This window comes from Electrona antarctica (assembly GCF_951216825.1).
Source record: "Electrona antarctica genome assembly, chromosome: 4".
Lineage (NCBI taxonomy): Eukaryota > Metazoa > Chordata > Actinopteri > Myctophiformes > Myctophidae > Electrona > Electrona antarctica.
The window spans coordinates 24,921,040-24,944,812 of NC_136809.1; the positions used below are offsets into that span (position 1 = coordinate 24,921,040).

A 23,773-nucleotide genomic window follows, 5' to 3' on the forward strand; every position below is an offset into this window, starting at 1 on the left:
CCATGGTATGGCTTTGAAATTGCTTATGTCACATGAACTACAGTTTTACCAAGGGTTGTCGACTTGCCGTGTTACGTTTGATTCAATTAACATACAATCTGTACATATTAGTACGTCGTACCATTATTACTATACATGAATTTCTTGATGTTGTTCTCAATCCAATCACTGAAGGCTGATACACGGGTGAACACGGAAGGTTTCTTGTCTTTGATGCAGCCCTGAGGACCAAAGCTGACAATGCCATGGACCTCCCAGGTTTCAGAGGCCTGGCAGGCAAACGGCCCGCCGGAGTCACCCTGAAGAAGGGGAAGGTCGGGCGAGAGACGAAGAAGAGACATTTACTTTATAAGTGAGGATAAAAAGTGGTGAAGATCCGTTTGAACTGTTGTGATCTGATTTGATTCATCAAAGTCCAATCAGGTCAATTTCTGGTGCTCAATCAGGAGCTAGCTAGTGACTGATGGAGGCCTATATGTGTAGAGAGAAAACCTGCTCAAGTCAATCAGGAGCTATAGTGACTGATGGTAGGCCTATGTGTAGAGAGAGAACCTGCTCAAGTCAATCAGGAGCTATAGTGACTGATGGTAGGCCTATGTGTAGAGAGAGAACCTGTTCAAGTCAATCAGGAGCTATAGTGACTGATGGTAGGCCTATGTGTAGAGAGAAAACCTGCTCAAGTCAATCAGGAGCTATAGTGACTGATGGTAGGCCTATGTGTAGAGAGAAAACCTGTTCAAGTCAATCAGGAGCTATAGTGACTGATGGTAGGCCTATGTGTAGAGAGAAAACCTGCTCAAGTCAACAAGCTGCATTTGTCATGTCATTGATTGTTCCAGAGCCATACACAACCCTACTGCAGACCCTGCAGAGGCTTTTTCATTTAATTTAATTTAAAAACGCTGGTGCATCTTACCATGCATAGCACCCCCCATAAATCTATACAAGCTTTGGTTCCCTGCCCAATTATGTCTGCAAACTTGGCCAATATTGGCTGCCAAGGTTGACCTCACACAAACAAACACTTTTCGTTGCAAACAACCAAAATGATAGATGCTAGCACACTTATATAATAGCACGTGACAAAGGCATCCACAGGGAAGACCCGGTTCAATTAGCAAACCAAGTAGAGGACTTTCTTTTGTGTGCTCTCGTACCGACAAACAATACTGTTCTGTGAACTTGATCCCACTTCTCTTGCAATGTCTACCGGTATCTGGGAATGTCATTTTGTTTCTCTCTAAAGGAAGAGAGCATAGTCTCCTTTTGTACCCCTTTCGATTATTATTTATAAGTAGTTACCGGATTTTTGTTAGTAATAGAGCTTAGTTTGGGTTTTGCTAATTGGGCATAATGTCATAATGTCATAATGCAAAGAAAATATGCTCATACTAATTTCTTAATTACTAATAACTACATTAAAAGTACACTGAAAACATTCCCCACAAAATCTCTCCACAATGCTCTTTACTCTCTCCTATCCATTGAACAGGGTTTGTGAATGGATCCTCTTACCTGGCAGGCTGACTTCAGCTCGTCTGGAGATTCATAGCCGGCACAGATCATGGAGGGCCTGAGGGTGTCCCACCAGTAGGCAGGCTTACTGCAGGTTGGGAAGTCAATGACAGGCAGGGCTGCCTGGTTCAACTTTTCTGACACCTTGGGGAAGATACTCCCTAAATGGAGGGATTGGAAAGATAAATTATATTTTGCATTCATACAAGATTGTATTATTCTCGCACCTTAACTAACGTTCATAGCATACCATGTACACTATATCTGCTGCTATGATAGCACCTTATGTCTTACCCCAGGTACTTACCGTACCGGATTGATATGCTATGTATAAGTAGATAAAATTCTCTCTCTCTCTCTCAAAAAGGCAAAACTCACTGGTCTGATCTACAAGCTCACAAACCAAGTTCTGAGTTCCCAACTTCCCAGCACACAGAGTTAGTACTCTCTACCAAATTAGGGTCTGAGAACCATATATGAAAGCCAGCTGTAACATATGTAGTGAAATATGTTTCTAGGTATGCTAAGGTTCACTTAGTTCACTTAGTCTAAAATAGCATTTAGAATTATCAGGCAAGTAGGAGGCACTAGATCAGAAAAGAAGCATGGACTTAAAAAGAGAGCTAGATCTTCTCCCTCTCTACCTTTCTCATCTCCCCAGCCGGTGACGTAGCAGGGGGTCCCAGCAGGCAGCAAGGCCTCAGGGGCGGGCAGGCAAACAGGGCTTATCTCCTCGGTCATGTTGACCCGTTGGGTCAGGTGCACCAAGGCGATGTCGTTGGTGATATCGGTTCTGTCCTGCTCATAGACAAAGCCCTCATGGCGGATGATTCCATCCACGTCGTAGCAGGTCTCCGCAGAGGGAACATCCATGGAGGAATTCATGTGGTGCTTACCCAAGCACATGCGCCAGTACCCGGGATTGTTCAGAGGCCTAGAATGAGAAGAGGTAGAATAAGCTATAGGTAATAAACCTGATTTGTAGCACACTTTGGTGAATGATGTGTGATAGTCAACAACTCAACTTTATTTGTAAACACTTTCAACCTGGCAGTCGATCAACAAGCTCACAATGCACCCTCTGCAATGCATTGTGAGCTTATAGATCAGCTATAATCACTGTTACAACCTACAGTGAAACAGACTGGCTAGCGAGGCTATACACAGTCTCAAAGTGCTTTACAGGCTCACATTTAAGCAAGGGAAACAAACAAGCGAGCAAAGAGAGGTGGCGATAACCACCATAAAGTTGACAGGATTCACACATGCCAGTAACGCCAAGGGAGGTGCGGTTGGGGGTGGATATATGGTTATTTTCTGCTTTAGTGGATATTAATTGGAAGGAGTGAGAATGACACCCCATCAGTGTTAGTGATTCATGTTTTGCATTAACAAACAAATTAATAACATCTAACCAAAAGTGAAATGTCTGACATACACAGACTTATAGCTCTTCACCGCAAGTTAAAAGGGAATCTCCTAAAAATGTTGTTTAGAGCAGGGGTTCTCAACGTTTTTGGCTGGGTACCCCCGGAAATGCTTTGGCCATGTCTCGCGACCCCCGCACCGCCCCCCCTCCCCACCCCCAATACAAATTAACCGCTAAAAGTACTTTAATAATAGAGAAAATACATCATAAATAAATGCTGAAACCAGATATAATCATTAAGGAAGGTTTATGCATGTACTATGTGTACAGTATGTAAACTCTTAATTTCCTTTTTTTTTCTTTTCTCCAAATAATCTGGGGACCCACAAAATATTTTTGTGACCCCCCCCCCCAACCCCATTGAGAACCCATGGTTTAGAGGAGGGCTGCATTTTAAAGCAGTGTGAACTCTCTCACCCTATATTTTCCATTCACACTTGAGCCCTTTAGCCAGTACTTGTGATGACAACAAACATAACTGGCATTTAGGCCTACATTTTAAGACTGCCGTTCTGCTATAGCCAGAGTGCCTAGTACAGTACAAACACAACCATGAATGGGCTTCAGACTGACGTTCTGCTATAGCCAGAGTGCCTAGTACAGTACAAACACAACCATGAATGGGCTTCAGACTGACGTTCTGCTATAGCCAGAGTGCCTAGTACAGTACAAACACAACCATGAATGGGCGTCAATTCTCAGTTTGCAAGTAGGCCATCATAACAGATATAGTACAAGCACCAGAATCCTAGTTCTACATCCACACGAATATGTCCTATAAATATGGCAAACGCATAACGTTTGCCATGTTTACCCCTAGCATCCACACTACTTTGGGGTCTTTTTCAAAACACTGGTGTTCTGAAAACTACGGCATTGCATTTTAGTTTAGACCGGAGGGAACAGAGATTTTTGGAAACTATGATGCAGAGTTGCAGAGACCCAAGTTCCATCACCAAAGTTATTAACGACCTTTTATTTGATAGTGAGAGAGACAGGAAACACAGAGAAAGAGCAGGACAGTGACCTTTTTTGCATGAAAACTAACAACATCAGCCATGACTATCAGTACTTCATTCAACATCAGTCACAAATTACAATGTTAGTTGTTGTTGCACTATTAAATGTAGCAATTTATAATACTACTACTGTGTAGGGGGCTATTATTGAAGTACAATTCCAGTGTCCAGCGGCGTTATGGGTGAGGCCGGGGAGAACAAGTGCGTGGCCTGCTGGAATAATTTTATCAACTACATGTCTGGGCCGCTACAAGGCCTTCACGTCTAGATTTTCAAACCACAGCAAAAGATTACGTCAGACAACCTCAGGGTGGGGTTTCCCAACCCTGAGTATGACATATGAGCAAATTGGCCACAATGTGAATATTATGTTCAATACACTCTCTCAATCTTTCCCTCTGTTTGGTTTTCAGCCAATCATGTCATCCTATCTTACTTACACCATGAAGCAGTGAGCCGCAGTAAGGATCCATTCCTCGTGAATCAAGGAACCTCCACATCCATGCATATAAGGAAACGGACTCCCCGGAGAAGCCTGGTGGAGAGGGAGAGAAAACTATCAGTGTATAATGAACACACATGTACGCAGGACAAGTAGGCATTAAACACATACAGCACAGCATCCCATTAACATCATGCTCATGTAAGCAAGCAGAAAGGCGCACGCACGCACGCACGCACGCACGCACGCACGCACACACGCACACACACGCACACACGCACACACACACACACACACACACACACACACACACACACACACACACACACACACACACACACACACACACACACACACACACACACACACAGGGGCGCAGTCTTAGTCGCAGACAGACACATACTGTAAATATACCCACGTGCAGACGCACATGGAGAAATGCATGCTAGGTATACCTGCATGGAGACCTGCCAGGGCCAGGAGTGGGGCACTGCCTCTACTCCATTCACAACCCTGAGAGTGTCATTTTTCGGTGGGATAGCCGGGATCCCACAGTCCTCTGGCCAGCCTGTGAACAGAGAGCTCACATTAACACTTCCTATGAATGACCTGCTATCTTTTAGGCTGTAGTCTGCAAAAACACTGTGTGTAATAAACAAATCTGGAAAACAAACAATGTACAATGTAAGTAAGTAGCCTTGAATGAGCCATGAGGCCCATAGGGCAGGAGCCTATCTCCTGTTTCTGTAGCTTGAAGCAGCTTGATGTACAAGTACACCCCCTGGACATGACGCTAGTATGTCACAGGGACTTACCCCCAATCCAACCCTTGATGCTGAGTGTCAAGCAGGTATGACCCGGCCAGGGATTGAACCCTGACCTCCCAGTCTCAGGGCGGACACTCTAACCACAAGGCCACTGAGCTGGTACAATGTACAATGTACAATGTGCAAGAAATAAATAAACAAAAATAAGGAAGAAAGATCCACCTGTCCAGTAGACAGTAGCTTGCAGCCAACTCTGCTGCAATTTGCTTTTAAATTGCACATAATATAATTGTATAATTGTAATGTATAACTAAAATGTGGACAAGAACAAAAAGTATGAGTATTAAAACGGAAAATAAATATCAAGGCAGCCCTCCTAGTGCTAACAAAGATAAATAAAATCCTATGACTAAGATGGGCGTGTCATACTCACTGATGGTGATATTGTCCCAGGGGTTAGGGGGTGGAGGGGACAGAGTAGGCTCTACACTGGCATCCGTGGTCCAGTAACCACGGAAACCCTTCTGCTGATTGTCTCTGTTGCTGAGGAAACGGACAACGGCCGTGTTGCCCTGAACATTAACCTGAGGGGGCAGGGAGAAGCCGCAGAATCGACCTGTAATGGCAGCCAATGTGGATATGTTACCAGTTGTGTATTGACTATGACACTGCAGATATGACATGGTACATAAAGGGAACTGTAGTAATTATTTCTCTGCCATCCTGGGTTCAAATCTGTTCCAGAATCTCAAAGCCAGAACCTCTCACTCTTCCTCTCAAACGACATGGCATCTCTCCCTTGTACTAAACTGCCCATTTTGTTAATGAAAACACATTTAAAAAATAATCTGTGTGTTACTGTTAGTGTTTCAGTCTTCAAACTTTATGAACTGCCTTATTTCATTAATCATTTAAACCATATAAATTTGGTTGACCGGGGTTTCCCAGGGGTCTTGCCTAGAATGAGAAGAGGTAGAATAACCAGGTAGGTAAGAAACCTGATTTGTAGCACACTTTGGTGAATGTTGTGTCATTATTGGTCGAAAAAGACCACTTCCGGGGAAAGTACATAAAATGGAAGTACCGCCCTATAGATGCTTTCTATCGGAGATATTTACCAGGCGTTTCTCTGAATGAGATGCGAAAAGCCCGGGAATAAGTCTAGCATTCATGGGTCTTTAAGTACATAAATTAATAGTTGTTCTCTTGAAATGAAAACTATGTCCAAAAAAGTATAAGTAAAAGTAAAAGTATCGCAAAGAAAGATGTCATGTACTGTAGAACAAACCTTGGGGGACCATGCCATCTCCATTGAAGATTTCGACATAATCCACACAGTTACCCAGCATGTTGACAGCCTGCACTTCAAAGTGAGTGAAGACTACATGGATGTTTTTGGCCCCGGGAATGGTGATGCGCCAGGTGCACACATACTGGGCTGGATAATCATTGGGCCAGCCAGGGGAGATGATCTCTCCTTGTTCACTACTGAAACTGCCTCCGCAAGGTGCTGTGCAGGTGGACAAGACAAAAGCGGGAAAACCAAGTCTGGTTATGGAAAATGTTATAATTGGCAATGATTTGTGAAGTAGTGTTTTCAAAATAGTACTTTTGCCTATAATGACATTAACAAAAGAGTTAAAACCATTAAAGTCATTAAGTCAACTATACCAGCCCTGACAAAAAAGGGCCTTTAGAACAAAATGGACGCCAGGGAGTTAATGTGCTTAATAAGGACTGAAGTGGTCACCTTACCCTCAGATGGTGACACTGCCTTCCAGGTAGCGACGAAGCCTGTATCCACTATTCTGTCGTTGGAGGAAAAGCGGACGTGCAGCATCTCACCATCGCTCACCAGCTCCCTTGGGGGTGTTGTGTGGCTGCAGTAGGTGCCTGGAGGGGAGATAGTTTAAACATGGAGTACTGCAATGCAGGATGTTGCACTGTATTCTGCTCAACCTCTCAAGAATCACCTGTACATTTTGCCCTGTTAACGAGAGTTTATTTTCTAGCCACACTGCATAATATCTGAAATTCCTTCTCAGTTGCTTTTCTAGACATTTATTTTGTGTTGCTCTTCGTTTTCGTACTGTCTTTGCAGATACTTCTCGTTATAATAACGGGCGGAGGGTATCTGCTGTGAAGACTTAACAAACCACACTGTAAAGCACAACATAAAGTGTGGAATTCATCTGCATTATGCCCGAATTCATACTTCATTCATACACGCGACCTACAATTAAGCTCACAACATGTCGCTTAAGCATCCGCAGTTCGTTATAAACCTTTATTTATTATGCCTGAAGATTTATCATGCCTGAGGATAAAATGCTGCATATCACAGTGGTCCAGCAATATACAGTACAGGTTCACAGCAAAGCCTGTCAGTGTGTATGTCTTGTGTTGTCCTTCACAGTACGCTGACTCGACAACAGCTTGACTCTGGAATGCCATTTAGACATAATCATAGGCATCTGTTCCAAACACCATGGAGTGTGCAGGCTAAGAGATATAGCCGTGAGAATAATGATGTCTCTGAATCGACTGACACTGAAAATTTACCAGCAGCCGAGAAGGAAAATGGAGGCCATTATGTACATATTCTGTACACCGCATGAACACACGTGTGCATACGTGGTACACGTCTGCTCACATGCACACATGAAACATGCTAATGTGATTATTTGTAGCCATGCACATCCACATGTGCACACATGTTCGCATGAGTAAGCACAAATATATGCACACACGGATGATGACATTCACAAATGAATTGGTTTCATACTGTACCTATAGTGCCTATTGTGTCGTAGACAGTGACTTTGTCGTTGATGCACATCGTGCTCTCCTCCAGGGAGAAGTTGTGGAATTGGAGGTGGACCAGCTTGCCAGCGGGTGCTTGGATGTTCCACTGGCAGTTGGCTCTGTTGCTGTAGCTGCCAGGCCAACCCATGGAGGACAGACTGCCCTCTGTACCGGTCAAGTCCTTTGGACCACCACAGCCAGATGCTAGAGAGAGGTGGGGGCAGGAAAGGGAAAAATTGTGAAATACTATATATTAGATCATACACTGTCATATATGTAGATTCATACTAGATTCACCACACAGACACACAGGCAGATGGGGAAGCATGACGGAGGATGGTGTTCTTGCAGTATGCACTGCACCTGCATGGAGGGTAAATCCCATGCTTTAAGACAAGACAACCTCAACTGCAGTGCTGAGTAGTTTGGGTCGGTGGAGAGTAGATTAAGAACAAGTTGAAACGTACTGTGTTCGTTGTACATGTCCCTGCGGATGACGTTCTCAATCCAGGGGATGTAAGCAGAGGAGCGGGTAAACACAGAGGGTTTCTTGTTCATGATACAGCCGATGGGGCCAAAACTAGTGATGCCATGCACCTCCCAGGGGGCACCCACAGTATCCTGACACACCAGAGGGCCACCTGAGTCTCCCTGTTTCACAAAATGGCAGAGGTTATCAGCATGATTTTTACATGAAATATAATATTATTATGTCGAATGAAATGATTTTGTCTTTTCAGCCAACTCTTTCCCAACATTTAAAATGTCTATACCATTTCATTCACCAGGGCAGCTCATCATTGACAGTGACGTTAATCTATTAATTCAATTTAAGTGTTGATCAAATGGTATTTTCTAGGCTATGGGTATGTGCATGATAAATACGTAAATTGTATCCAACCACGGCTGTATCAGTCCTTGCCTAGATACAGCCTGGGCTCATATACGCTGCCCCTCTGTGTATCAGCCTCAGGGTAGCCTTTTTGTCATTGTTTATGCCTGTGTTTACCTGGCAGACTGACGCGAGCTCATCAGGCAAGGAGAAGCCACAGCAGATCATGGAGGTTTTAACCTGGAACCACCACCAGTCTGCCCTCTTACAGGTGTCATACGGCACCACAGGCAAGGCCACCTGGTTCAGGGCCTCTGCCACTTTAGCATTCATTGAATCACCTGGTTAACAGATAAGAAACAAGCAGAGATTGCGCCTATAGTGCATATAATACAACACTGTCTGGAAGTAGTTACACCTTTGTTCCAGCAGAGAGCGTGCAAGCTGTTCCAGTTGTGCTCCTGATACTGCATAATAATGTACACTAGTATGTTATTATTTTTGAAATGACAAAGACATTTGAAGCAGATCAGCACAGCAAAAATAGATTGAGGACATGTCAAATGTGCATTGCAACATGTAGCTTCTTCCCTTACTAGAGACGATTCGTTTTCATTAGTTTATCTTGCACATGTTTGTTACCTGTGTTGTCAATACCTTGTGGTATGTTATATTGCACATGTGTATGTTTTAATTAAAATTAAAATAATGAAAAACATAATAACAAGCACCAGTTTCATCTCCCCATCCCGAGGCGTAACATTTCTTTCCCCCAAGTAGGACCTCCTCCACGGACGGCAAGCAGGCGTAAGAGATCTCATTGGTGGGAATCACCTCCCCGTCCAGCCTGATCAGGGCGATGTCAAACTCCACGGTGGGGATGGTGGGGTACTTGAAGCTCTCATGGCGGTAGATTCCTGTCACGTTGAAGCAGCGTTCGCTGGGCTCCGTGTAGGTCAGGTTGTGTTTGCCAAGGCACATGCGCCAGCGTTGCAGCTCATCTGCGTAGCTGGGGAGGAAAGGGGGATTGGGTTAATCGATACTGATACCGCACCATGCACGGCAAATGGACACAATTGGGCTGTTCTACAAAGGAGCCTTTTAAGGCAAATAAGAGCTGACTGAGCATGCCATCATGTGAGGAAAATAGATTTCTCTTTTTAAGGGGATTGAGCAGTCCATTCCCCTGAGAGGTTTTCAACTGGAAGGCTGAGAGGGAGATAGCAGAGGAGAGAGGCCTCTGGCAGTATTCATTTTAGGATAGAGACGTGCATGTGTGCATTGAAAGACCCATTTGAGCACCACAGACTGGGCACAGCATAATAATACTGAGCTAATTTGCACTGTAATAATTGGTGCATTTATATAGCAACTTTATCCAAGTCGCTTTACAGAGATTGTGCATATATGTGTATATAATTTGATCTGGCTCTGAGACCTGTGCTGCAGGTTCAGCTGCTACACTGTCCTATCAAATAATATCAACAAAAACGCCAAAAGCTTATACATAGGTTCTGCATTTCCATTGTTTATTTAACCTTTTTCTGTTAATGTCGTCTCTCGGGATCATGCATCGATCCAAATTTCCCAGTGGAGATGATAAAGCCATGTCCTTGCACCTCCCAATAAGACACTGTGCACACAGTCTCTACACAGCATCAGTATGGCTCTAGTTATGCTGAGGTCCATTAGCCAATCTGGGGAATCATCTCTAACACGGTTTCCCTCTGGTACCAGAGGATCTTAAGCCTCTAGTAAAACCACAGGCTCTCACCAACACAGCCCAAACAACTGCCCAGCAAGATAGTAGGCAAATAGGCTCCAAGGAAGTTTCTGGTTTCTCGTTGCAAACTTTGAATGAAAGTAAAGTGAAGTGAAGACTTGAGTCCCAATCGCAAAGGTTTTAGTGTCATAACCAAAGATGATATTGCCTGCTACGACTTAAAGGAGCATTCAGTGATTTGGGTGATTTGGAAAAAAAAACGGTCCACCCGGTAACAAGATGTGCACATGCACACGCTCTACAGTGGGGGAAGTACAACAGACCAACAGCACGCGCACCAATGCCAGCCACACTCGATCACGATTGGAGGAAGGCACCTCTCATCCTGATTGGATGAAAGCTTTGCCACCCAAAGCCCAAACCGAAACTAGGGTTTTTTGACCCCAGGGGCTCACTGGGGACAGGGAACTCCTTATATGGTCAGCACACTTTATAGTAGGGAGGATTATCCAAAAAATAAGAAAAAATAAGTGATAGTTGAATTAAGTGAAATCACTGAATGTACCTTTAAGTTCCTTTCAATATTGTTATTTTCTATAAGTAATTTTTTTCTATTCATAAACTTTTAAGAGGTCTTAAACACTATGCTATCAATACTACAGGCCTGGAAGTCGGATAAACCTCCGACAGTTGATATGTGGCTAAGGGAGCTGGGAGGAGTGCTGCATTTGGAGAAAATTAGATTTACCCTGTCGAAAAGGGAACCCTTGTTTCAAAGAATCTGGTCACCCATTATTGAGATGCTTGTTGTGTTGGACTGAGGTGATTGTATACGATGTTGTTCTGCCCCGTAATGTCATCTAATTAATGTAAATGTTTTTTAGATTGTGTTGTGATGTTGTTTCTGTCCTCGGAGTGCGGTGTAGTCATCAGCCATGTCGGTTATTATTTAATTGTTTTTGTCTTTTTCTTTGACGGTTATGTTTTGTCTCTTTTTATTGTAAGTCTTGTTTTGTTTGTATGTTTCTGCTATTTTTTTGACCAATCTGTAACTTGCTTGAATATTACTGAAATGCCTGTATGCCAAACATTCATAATAAACAGATGTTTAAAAAAAAAAAAAAACACTATGCTATCACATGAAATCTTCTAATTTTACTTTCTGTTATCTGCACGGTATGTGAAAATTACAGAAGACTTACTTTATGAAGCAGTGAGCTGCTGTAAGGACCCAGTTCTTGTGTATGAGTGTTCCACCACAGGTGTGGAAGAATGTGGGTTCTGGACGGCTAGCTGGCCAGACCTGAAACACATTTTAGGTAGACATGTAAATGTAAGCATGCACATGCCCACACATGCACATTCTCACACGCACGTACGACACACAAACACACAGGCTGTTTATCCAGAGGACATTGCAGGTACTCACACACCTGACACACACGCACACATGCGTGCACGCACACATGCGTGCACGCACTCACTCACGCATGCATGCACGCACGCAAATGTAGTTAATTCCATTGACCCAAAGACCTTTATTGACCATATATATGAACAAGGGAATGCAATACATAGATGAAATACCCCACACCCAACCCAACACAGATGATGTACACATGTACCTATCCTGTATCCTGTAGTAGAAACCTTACAAAAGAGACAACGAGAACATACAAATCCACAAAAGATCTCACCAGTCCAACATATTATATTCATGGTCATTGACCGAGTCTTTGTCCTAATTAAGGCCTCCAGGTTACATTGGAGGACGAGTCCCCCGTCAAAAAAAAAGAAGAAGCGACTATAGGGGGGGTGGGGGGATGATTTACGATTGTGTCCCAAACGGAACATAACTTGGACAGCACTGAGTCGGCTGAAGGTGACTTCGCAACGCGGCGACTCGCTTGCCTAAGCTCACTCGACAGTGACTCTGGTGGCTCAAGTCACCTTCAGATGGCGTGCCTCCGTCTGTGAAAACACTGGTTTTCCAATTATACTGTGTCGTATACATACTGTACTGTACAATGTACATGCAAATATACATATGATATCATGTGATATGCATGCTCAAATGTCACATAAAGGCTCAAATTCACCTACCCCATAGAGGAGGGAATATCCACAACCTCTTACATTATACTATACCTGCACCTCCATACACTGCAACCTGGAAGTTTAATGAGGACTAAGACATACAACACCTTTTCTGTACAAAATGACTTAGTGACCATGGGGAGGGTGAATATGAATACAGTATGCTGGATTGGTGAGCCTGTGGTTTGGTCTAATTTTGTTTATGATCTATCTGATATATTTTCCTCTCATCCCGCCGGCTACAACCTACTGTATGAATGACACAGGCTTGCAGGCCTGGCAAAGATATGTGCTCCAAAGTGTACCCTTTACCAGTTAATTGTGTTACTTGTTTCGTCCTGCACCACCAGTGCTAAAATGGATGTGACACAAATTACTTGATACCACATTATCATGTACTGTATCCTGAAAGAAATTAGATTCCTGACTCTAAATATCGTTAAGACAGTTTTCTTTTTGTTTTATCCGTTCTGTGCATTGTTGTTGGGTTCTTCTAAGTTCTACATAATGAGTTTGATTCGTATGAACTCTGTTTGTTAGGTTTGTTTGTGCATGGGTCATTATCTCACCTGCATGGACACCTGCCAGGGCCAAGAGTGGGGTTTGGCTGGCTCTCCATTCACGATGCGAGTGTTAACGACAGGAGGAATGGCTGGTTTCCCACATGGAATGGGCCACTCTAGAGAAGGAAAGGCAGAATGTGACTGTGTGTATAAGAAACAAATCTATAACAAACTGCTAACCACAAATATTCTGGGACAGTGGTTTTCTGGGGTGTTCTTTTCTCCAGACACAAATGTATCTTGGTGTCCACTGCTATGGGTAAATGTAGCAAGTATGACCCCCCCAACCAAACCTAATTTGCCCTGTACCTGGCGATTAGCCAGGTTTTTATTTTCACAAGAGTAGGCTGTGTACCCTTTTTAAATTTGGTCTTCAACACTTCATCAATTGATTCAGTTATATACTCTCTTGAGTTTAACCACATGAACCCTAGTTTTCCTATTCGGGGGTGAACCGTTGTTGAAACTAGCAGATCTACAAGCTCAGAACGCAGAGCCTTGCGAATTTGTGACACGTTGTGAGCTTGTACATCTGCTATTAATGTGGAAATCTATTCCCTGTATAAGCCTGCTGTTCAGCACTGCAGCAGAAAAGCTGCCTGAAGACAACAGATGCAGTGATGCTGTTGCTTCCATGCAGAGGTGATGCTTCCAGTGTGTTCAACAGCAGCACTACGCTCATGTCCTCTATACTGTCTCAGGCTCTCCCCTGCTATGGGCAGGAGGCTGTGTTGAAAAATAAAAACACTCAGCAGAGTCCATCTATAAAACTATTTTGGTTCAGCTGGACCCCATTACTGGGCAAAGAATCTGTAAAGAATTGAGGTGACAGTCGGCCAGCAGGGAAGGTGTGCTCTCAGCACATCAAATCACAGTGTTGTTTCACACACATCTACAGTACACACGGGAGGCAGAGGTGACACTTTGATGAAGGAGATTGGGCTATAGCTCTCTATTTAGCTGCATATTCAAGCTATGTCCTATTTCAGGTTTTGGACACACAATAAAATATGTATCCAAGTGGTGGTTATTACCACCACCATGTGAGCGAAGCTACAGCGATGTGAAATACTTCACAAGGCTTACCTATGGTGATGTCGTCCCAGGGGTTGGGTGGGGTTGGTGGCTCAGTGGGAGCTGGCTGGTCAGGGTCTGTGCTCCAGTAGGCCCTGAAACCTTTGGCCTCGGTGAAAAAGTCTGCATGGAAACGCATCAGCAGCCTGTTGCCCTGGGTCTGTATGGGTGCAGGAAGAGTAGTACCACAGAATGGACCTGTAAAGGGAAGAGAAGTATAATACATTGTATGGTTAGAGCATAATATACTGTACTTAATTTAAACGACACAATTGCTTTTCTAAGACATTTCATACAGTATAATTTTGTTCATTTATGTATATTTTTCCTTCGCACCATTAGCATTTTTTGTTGGAAGAGAATCTACAGAAACTGTGAATGATGTATTCTGTTGTTCAGTGGTTAGTTTGTTCTGCTGTTTCATTTTCCGCTGTCAAGGTTAATGCCTTTGTCACTATGGATTATCACATTGTAACAACTATCATGTGTCAGGAGATGAGTCGTTCTCCTGGCTCATTTCTTGAGGTCCTGGATAGTGATTGTGAAATGAACAGACTCATGCTGATGAATAAATATAGGTTTTCAATTTGGATTAATATAGGTGAAAAGTATGTAATCTCCCTTGGAGGAGCAAGTTATGGCTGGGTCCTTTGCAGGGTCATTAAACTACCCCGACCTTTCTGAAGCGTGCACTTGCGCTTCTTGCTTCACTCCTCGAGTCCCTCACGTCCCTCACGCAAGGGCACGCTCCAGTGGTCCTCGACCACTTCCGATCGAACCCTGATCTCCAACTTGGCAGACTGGCAGGCAACAAGCCAAGATAGCTAGCTCCCTTGGAGCAAGTTACGGCTGGGTCTTTTGCAGGGTCGTTACAATATATATTCCATCTTTCAAGTTTCTTAATCACTTAAGTCATATACTCAGTTCGATTAGACGACAATTGGTTTGTCTGACACAAATAAGCACAATCTTGGAAATGGCTTGACAATAATGGCATGGCCAAAATAGGGATGCCAAGTTGAAAGTGGCTAATAATTTGCAGTGCTACATACTCTATGTGAAGGCATTATATATCAATACACCAGACAGAAGCTAGCAGTACAAACATTTTGAGGTAATCTTCATAGTTAATCAATATGGTAATACTGCACCACGTCTTACCATGCTTTTTCAGGAGCAGACCATCCTGGGTTCTGACCTCAAACACCATGACATTATCGTAGCATTTGGAGGTCAGGATGTCTTTTCCTTCCAGGTCAAAGTGAGTGAAGTTCAGGGTGATGTTCTTCCCAACAGGAACCACAATGTTCCACATGCATTCTACGTTGGCCTTGTAGTTCATTGGCCAGTTCTGGGACTTTATGACTCCGTTTTCTGCAGTAGTGGATATGCCACAGCCCTGGATCTCTGAAATGTATGGTGACACAGAGAGAGACCATGATCAAGGCAGGCACTGAACTTCTCCAGTGAAGATGCTGAGTGGCAAGCAGTATAAAGCTCCATTTACACATAACCATAAGGGGTGCTGGGGGTAGTGTCTATTATTTTGATGGCGTGTCCACAACAGCGTTTTTCTGTTCAATCAACCAAGGTCATGTGACAAGGTCATGGGCATTCAAACCCATGACCTCACAACGAGGTGTCGAGGTCTATGGTTAGTGCACGCATGAGCCTGGAACAGAACAACCTGGTTCTCATCTCAACCCCGGGTCCCAGGACCACCAGGGGTTGAAATGGACCCATACGGGTTGTTCATTTGTTTACATTTGTACACAGTCAGATGTAAAATAACACTGGGAAATGTACAGTGTAGTTTGATGTTCCAAAGATTAAAAAAAAAAAACTAAACTAAAATAACACAAATTGGACCCCTGGTGGGCCCTAGACCAGGCGTTGAGGCACTAACAGGACACCAGCGTTCCATCTCAAGCAGGAGACATACTAATGGAAGCATGTTTTGGGGTGAGGACTGAGAAATACACGCATGCTTTTTACGTCTGCATACTTTCACATGTTACTTACTGTACTTGTGTATGCTTGTGTCAAATGAAAGATGTGTTCTGAGCAATACACCAATTCATCCACTAGATCAGGGGTTCTCAACCCGTGGGTCGCGACCCCTCGGGGGGTCGCCAAATTATTTTAGGGGGTCCCCAAATTATTTTCAAATAATTAAATTTTATTTTCACGATTTTTCAAAAATAGCAGACCTACAAGCTCGTAGCGCGCCACTCGGTGGTGCGCTATGAGCTTGTAGATCTGCTATTTTTCAATAGCTAAATTATAACAATGCTTAAAACACCAAAAGGGGTTCCCGCCCAAAATGGTTTAAGGTTATTGTAGCAGTCAATTTATATTGGGGGTCGGGAGGGGGCGGGGCGGGGGTCCCGAGACGTTGCCAAAGCATTTCCGGGGGTCCCCGGCCAAAAACGTTGAGAACCCCTGCACTAGATGGCAGTTGTTCAATATAGGCAAAGTATGAAATGCAATGCAACTGCACTGTTGACTTTGGCAACAGTGCAGTTGCAATGTATGCAATGTATGTTTTCTCATGCCAATAAAAGCTCCTTTGAATTGAATTGAGTTCACACAGCTGGCTCAAATAATTAATTATATCACAGTGTGCATTGTGCAAATCTATAAGATCAATAATAATAATAATAATAATAATAATAATAATAATAATAATAATAATAATAATATAATAATAATAATAATAATATAATTTTCAGCATCAACATTTGATAGGGAGGGGAAGACTCCCAGCTGTTCTACAGGGGTCAATGGGTGGTCCTCATGGGTCTGTGCTCAGACAGGGGTCAATGGGTGGTCTTCATGGGTCTGTGCTCAGACAGAGGTCAATGGGTGGTCTTCATGGGTCTGTGCTCAGACAGGGGTCAATGGGTGGTCCTCATGGGTCTGTGCTCAGACAGAGGTCAATGGGTGGTCCTCATGGGTCTGTGCTCAGACAGGGGTCAATGGGTGGTCCTCATGGGTCTGTGCTCAGACAGCGGTCAATGGGTCATACTCAGACAGACAGACATACACACAAAGTCACATAATGGAGGCCGTTGGCTCCGCTCAGTATATATGGGCCTTCAGACGTTATCAGAGTGAGTGACACAAACATCACGAGGTGCAGCTGTTCTTGTTCTAAGTGGAACATGAAGTGCTCCTCCTGTCTGATAATGGAGATGAGGATCTGTGCTTTATCTCACCACATGTACCCTGACCTGGGCTTTAGAAGAGCGTCTACTGTTCTACCTACATCTACCTGACCTGTTGTAACAGATATGGAGACGGGGGGTGTGAAGTGATTTATGGACAGTTATTATAAGGCCCTGAGCTGACTCACCGGCATCTGGTGTGTGTGTGTGTTTCTGTGAGTGTGAGTGTGAGTGTGAGTGTGAGTGTGAGTGTGAGTGTGTGTGTGTGTGTGTGTGTGTGTGTGTGTGTGTTTGTGTGTGTGTGTGTGTGTGTGTGTGTGTGTGTGTGTGTGTGTGTGTGTGTGTGTGTGTGTGTGTGTGTGTGTGTGTGTGTGTGTGTGTGTGTGTGTGTGTGTGTGTGTGTGTACACATGTGTGTGCATGTGCATGTGCATGTGCATGTGCATGTGCATGTGCATGTGCATGTGCATGTGCATGTGCATGTGCATGTGCATGTGCATGTGCATGTGCATGTGCATGTGCATGTGCATGTGTGCGTGTGTGTCAGGTGTGTGAGTACCTGCAATGTCCTCTGGATAAACAGCCTCCCACTCGGCAGAGAAGCCCCGGTCTGTCAGACGGCTGTCCGACTGGAAACTGACCGATAGCACGTCATTAGAACTCACCACCACAGGAGGAAGAATGTAACCACAGTGAGTACCTACAGGAGGGAGGGAGGGAGGGAGAGAGACAGAGAGAGAGAGAGAGAGAGAGGGGGGGGGGGGGGGGGGGGGGAGGGGTTCATGGATAAGAGCATCAGCAAAATGCAAATAGGCTAAAAGAAAAATAATATTCTCTTTTTCCATCCTTTAAACTGATTACATTTGCAATTCAAAAAAGTCAATATGCATAGTGTGAGTATCAGGCACGCACGCAAGCACGTACGCACGCACGCACGCACGCACGCACGCACGCACGCACGCACGCACGCACGCACGCACGCACGCACGCACGCACGCACACACACAGGTTAGAGTGCATAGTTTATGAGTAATAGTAGGAAACTGGAGAGGTTTGTATACCACGGGCAAGTCAACGGGCGGGGGGTGTGTGTTTATATGTTAACGAGCGATGGTGTAACTCTAAATCTGTTATCATCCAAGAGTATGTGTACTCCTGATATCGATATAAACATCTGATAAAGACCTGCGCTGAGCAACTAGGCCCTATCTTTTATTACATATTTAATCTGTCTATTTTCCAGCAGAAGGTGCCGTCCCTCTGGAAGCAGTACACTATAGTGCCCATTGCCAAGAGCAATAATCCCAAAACGCTTAACGATTTCAGACCTATTGCTTTAACTTCTTTGATCATGAAGCAATTTGAAAGATTAGTCAAGTCCGAGCTTGTGGCAAAACGGATCGCCTATGGACCCTCTCCAGTCTGCGTACAGGGCTGGAAGGGGCGTTCAAGATGCACTTAACCCCCTGCACAAGCACCTTAAATTGAAGGTAGTAAAACCCATGCCAGGCTGCTTTTTATTGATTTCTCCTCAGCGGTTAATACCATACAGCTCCATGTTTTGGTTGAGAAACTGTTTAACTCCTTTGGTGTAGATCCTTGTCTGGTTGTCTGGGCTGGATCCTTGATTTCTTAACTAACAGATCTCAACGTGGGTTAATGAGATACTAGTCTAGTTTCCTAGCATCTTCGGCTCACCCCAGGGGTATGTTCTATCTGCCTTTTTATACATTCTTTATACCAACGACATTATAGTGATATGGTTTTTACCATATATACATAATTATGCAAGCATTGTGTTCAAGACATGTATTGATAATCATAAATGTTACCAGGCCTAATATCAGAACGAGAGAGAGGCTATAGTGCTGTGTGTCAACCTCTGGACTACGTTAAGAACAAGAATGTCTGGGAATACTGCCAACACATATGATATCAGCATTGTGTAATCTGCCACTAAGCAGTGTGATATTGTGTATTAGCCAATCAAGATTCTGATTCTGACTGTCACTCTCTAGGTCGTCCTCAGACGAGCCCTCCATCCATCACTGAATAAACGATGAATAAAAGATAAATAAATAAAAGATGTCGAGAACTACGGTGTCTCCCAAATTACTTTCCATAACATAATGGCGTCATCTAACAGGCGTGAATTGTTTGGTTACTAGAGGACTAGCGATCTAACTAACTAACTAGAGGACAACAGTCTTCAAGGACACTGAGCTACACGAAAGGAACTTGGGGTTCGGAGGAGATTTGGGAAGAAGACTTTCAGAATGCAGATCCGGAGTTCCAGACCGGCTCGCAACACAGGAGCAAGCTACAGAAGCAACAGACTGTAACCACCATGAGTTATTCTACATCTACAAGTCCTTTGAGGGTAAACTATCAAAGAGTGGGAGATGAATAGACTCTGAATGGCACGGTTACAGATGAGCCTCACAGTAACACTGCTGTGAAGAAGAATAAAAAGGACATCTTCAGTGAATAATGGACAGAGGACAGCAGCGACAGCTGGCTGGCTGAAGCAAGGAAACCACCATGCACTTAAAGCGGCTGAGGGGGGAGCAGAACCAGAGACATTGACTACAGAAGCAGCATTGCAAAGAAGAGACCAACAATGCAGACCAGATGGATTTCGCCGGAACCGGGCCAGCACCCTGAGCGTGTCCCTGCGGGTCTGAAAGTTCCGGGGACCCCCACACAGAGTTGCACCACTTACTTCACACAGGTGTGATTTTTAACAGACAGGTGCTCAACAAAGCTCTGTCTATTCGTTCTGATGCTGCTCACCCACTAAATGTAGAATACAAACTCCTTCCACCTGGCCTTCGCTTGCGGGCCCCTCGTGCCACTAAAAACAGGTAAAACTAGAAAAAGTGCCCTTCTGGGCACAGGTCTCCACCAGGAGGATAGGAGTGTGTGTGTGATGTTTTGCAAAATGTTTAGGAGTAATATAAACATGTTTTTTTGTTTCTTGCAACAATTTTCTTAATTTTGTTGAGGAAATGCAGAGCCAGATCACTCTTAGCATCTCTGAGGATATAATTCTGGATGAACAGGACATGTGCAGCATTTTGTACAAAACGGGCTACTCCTGAAAACTTTGGAAGGCAATCTTAGCCAATCATTGTAGAATCTGAGAAATCCAACAGGCTCGTCTTGATCACATGACTACAGAGATCATGTGTACCGATTTGCGTGAGATTTGGATGAAATCTGTGCCTAACATAGACAATGTGTTTTGCAGAAATCGGCCTCATGGTGGTGCTATAACCGGCAGGTGTGGGGGGATGCAGGGAAAATGTTTTTCCATGGCCTCTAGGGAGTGCGCATACATAAGTTGTATACAGATCGATGCAGTTATAGGTAAAAACAGGAATTGGCCTGTTATAGTGCCACCATGAGGCTGATTTGGGAAAAGAATAGTGGCATGTCGTCCTCGACCTAGTGGAAATGTGTGTGTATAATTTCATGGAAATTGGACACTGTGTTTGTGATTTGTGGCATTTTGTTCGAAACGGACCAATCATGTGAGCTTTGGAAGCCAATCTTAGCCAATCAGGATGGAAGATGGGAAATTGTGCAGATCCGTGTTGATCACATGACTATGGAGATAGTGTATTGTGTGATCTATGGATAAAATGTGTACGAGTTATCTACAGAAATGTGTTTTGCCTAAATCGGCCTCATGGTGGCGCTATAACAGGCCGTTGAGGAATATTTGGGGCAGAGGTTCATCGTTGGCATCCAGGGAGTGTGTGTGCACAGTTTGGCATGGATCGGGCCAACGGTCCATTTGTATCTGCTGCTGCAGGAAGGTCATGGAGATAATCAGGCCTTATGAGCACTTTATTGGTTCTGTCTTCTGTGCCTACAGTATGTACAATGTGCACTTTATTGCATAGCACCTTGCACTTTAAGGTCAAATGTGCACTTATTGTACTTTTTTCTGGTATCGGCCATGTGTATTCTAGTATGTCTTATTGTATTTTATTGTGTTGTTTGATGTTGTGATGACTGTCTATGATGCTGCTTCGGGGACTTTAAATAAACTTGAACCTTGAACCTTAGGAAATGAATAGTTTTAGTAATTCTTCTTGAATGCATATAGGAGTACTGTATAGCCAGAATGCTCTGTTGTCTGTACTGTGTATGCGAGGACATATTTGAACACACCTGACCTACTGTTATGCAAGGTAGCCAGGTGAGTGCTTGCCGCATGCATCGAGAGCAACACATTCTCACGTGCACGTGCTCCTGCTCAAAAGCCTAACGATAAACTGTCCCGCAGTGGGACAATGAATTTAGATGTAGATCCAGACAGTAGGGAGAGATGGGCAGAGATATCCAATCGTGGCTATGCAAAACTGCCCCGACTCTTACACTTTCCATTGCTATGTTTTTGGCCATTGCACATCTGTAATTATCACACATCAGTAGCCACCACATGACCCATGAGTATAGCAGCTTCACACATGGCTCACCTAGTGTTTTGTAGATATCTGAGATGATCAGCTTGTCTTCTGCACACTGTCCAATAACAGCATCACACATGGCTCACCTAGTGTTTTGTAGATATCTGAGATGATCAGCTTGTCTTCTGCACACTGTCCAGGCTCTCCTGTGATGGACATGTCAGTGATGTGCAGCTTCACCAGGAGGCCCTTGGGCACCTGGATCTTCCAGGAGCAACGCAGGTGAGCTGGGTACGCATTTGGAAATCCAAGAGACTGTATCACTCCCTTTCTCCCGCTGAGTGTTCCTGGACCACCGCAGCCAGAAGCTGTCAAATGGGGACAGTGCATGTTTATGTGGGACATGTTTATTTATGAACTGTTGAAGAGCACACGTTCACATCTGTCATTGTAGTGCCCTGAGGCTATAACCACCACAGACTCCAGGATCAATGTGGTTGATTCAAAGAGACCAAAAAGCAACAGTGTACACAGAGACAGCCACTTGCATTGCAGAGAGAGACGCGTGCGTGCGTGCGTGCGTGACTGAATTCAGGTGCCCCTGCAACGCAGGTGAGCCCAGCACACCTGATCAGTAATCAGCAGAGAGAGAGAGAGAGAGAGAGAGAGAGAGAGAGAGAAGCGTTAACGCTCCTGTCTGCCACAATTGAAGGGGGTCTTGCCCAGGCTTTTTATTGTATTTTGAAAACAAAACGCCTGTGGTCTCTGAGGCTACTGTACGATTGACAGTAACAAACTTTGAGGGACGCCCACGACATGTCTATTTACTTTAGTCATGACTCATGAGTCTGCATCTCGGATTAAATCAATGGAAGTCAGAAGTTAGTAGAAAAATTAACATGATTGTTAATAGTACAGGTAGTACAGTCAAATCAGACAAATGGAACCCCAAAGATATAAAGCATACCTATTGGTGTTGTTGTGGGTCCCGGTGTGGTAGTTGTGGGCTGTGGAGGTGTAGTAGAGGGACGAGGTGTCGTGGGACTTGGTGTAGAGTTACAAGGTGTTGTGGTACTCGTGGGTCTTGTTGTGGGCGTGGGTCTTGGTGTCGTGGGGACGACGACAGGAGGAAGGCTGGTCTTGGTGTAGGTGGCACTGAATCCCTTGGAGCTCAATGTGTTGTCGCTTTTGAAACGGAGCACCATGGTGTTGCCAGAGGATTCCAGGGGTTTTGGAACATTACCACCACAGAATTTGCCTGCAAGATATTAAAACCTTTCTTAGCATAAAGATGAAATCCAAAAGATGGAGTCGGTTTGGGCAGGGGGAGACTTTATGCAAAAGGCCATATTTGAGTGCCGACATGTTTGTGCAATTCAATTCTACAGGTGTACAATAATATAGGATTAATTTATTATCATTATACTAATAATAATTGCTAATCATCTAGTTCTCAATGGGCCCAAAAACAGGCCTGCGTGAGTTGAAGCCCATGGTCTGTTACATGTTGTGAATGAAGACCAAAGCCTTCTATAATATTTCAACACACACACACACACACACACACACACACACAATCCGAGTCCTACCCATGGTTTCTGAGCCAGCTTTGTGTCCATCAAAGACCTCCACGAAGTCTCCACAGGCCTCGGGAACCAGATCAAAGAAGGTGAACGTCAGTCGAACCTGCTCCCCCTCTGGTACCGTGATGCGCCACTTGTCAAGCACACATGAACAGGAACAAGAACAAAAAATAGATCCATTAGTACACTCGCTGAGTTAATTTAACAAAGGATTTTACTATGAAGGCAGTACACTGCACAACTTCCATGGCGTTAAGGAGCCTAAATACTCTTCAGAACAATACCGTTCCTGAAGAAACAGTGTGGGCTCACTATGTTGGTAGTTATAAATTAGTTAGAA

General features: G+C 44.1%; 2 protein-coding genes across 2 annotated transcripts; both read right to left on the reverse strand.

Annotated features, from left to right (window-relative positions):
* Positions 1–63: 63 nt before the first annotated feature.
* On the reverse strand, positions 64–15,539 carry LOC306922338 (ovochymase-2-like). Its single transcript, XM_079499867.1, has 16 exons — positions 15,428–15,539; positions 14,279–14,464; positions 13,199–13,308; positions 11,735–11,835; positions 9,541–9,818; positions 8,987–9,150; positions 8,445–8,628; positions 7,963–8,181; positions 6,928–7,065; positions 6,461–6,682; positions 5,606–5,788; positions 4,861–4,973; positions 4,404–4,498; positions 2,160–2,449; positions 1,516–1,676; positions 64–299 (listed from the first exon to the last, which is right to left on the reverse strand). Exons 1-16 carry the CDS (start codon positions 15,474–15,476, stop codon positions 108–110), a joined length of 2,685 nt encoding a protein of 894 aa, XP_079355993.1. The 5' UTR covers positions 15,477–15,539; the 3' UTR covers positions 64–107.
* LOC306921232 (ovochymase-2-like) lies at positions 15,500–23,055 on the reverse strand (the record flags this gene model as incomplete). Its single annotated transcript, XM_079498343.1, has 5 exons — positions 15,500–15,514; positions 15,591–15,673; positions 17,992–18,132; positions 21,997–22,137; positions 22,926–23,055. 5 exons carry the CDS (start codon positions 23,053–23,055, stop codon positions 15,500–15,502), a joined length of 510 nt encoding a protein of 169 aa, XP_079354469.1.
* Positions 23,056–23,773: the final 718 nt, after the last annotated feature.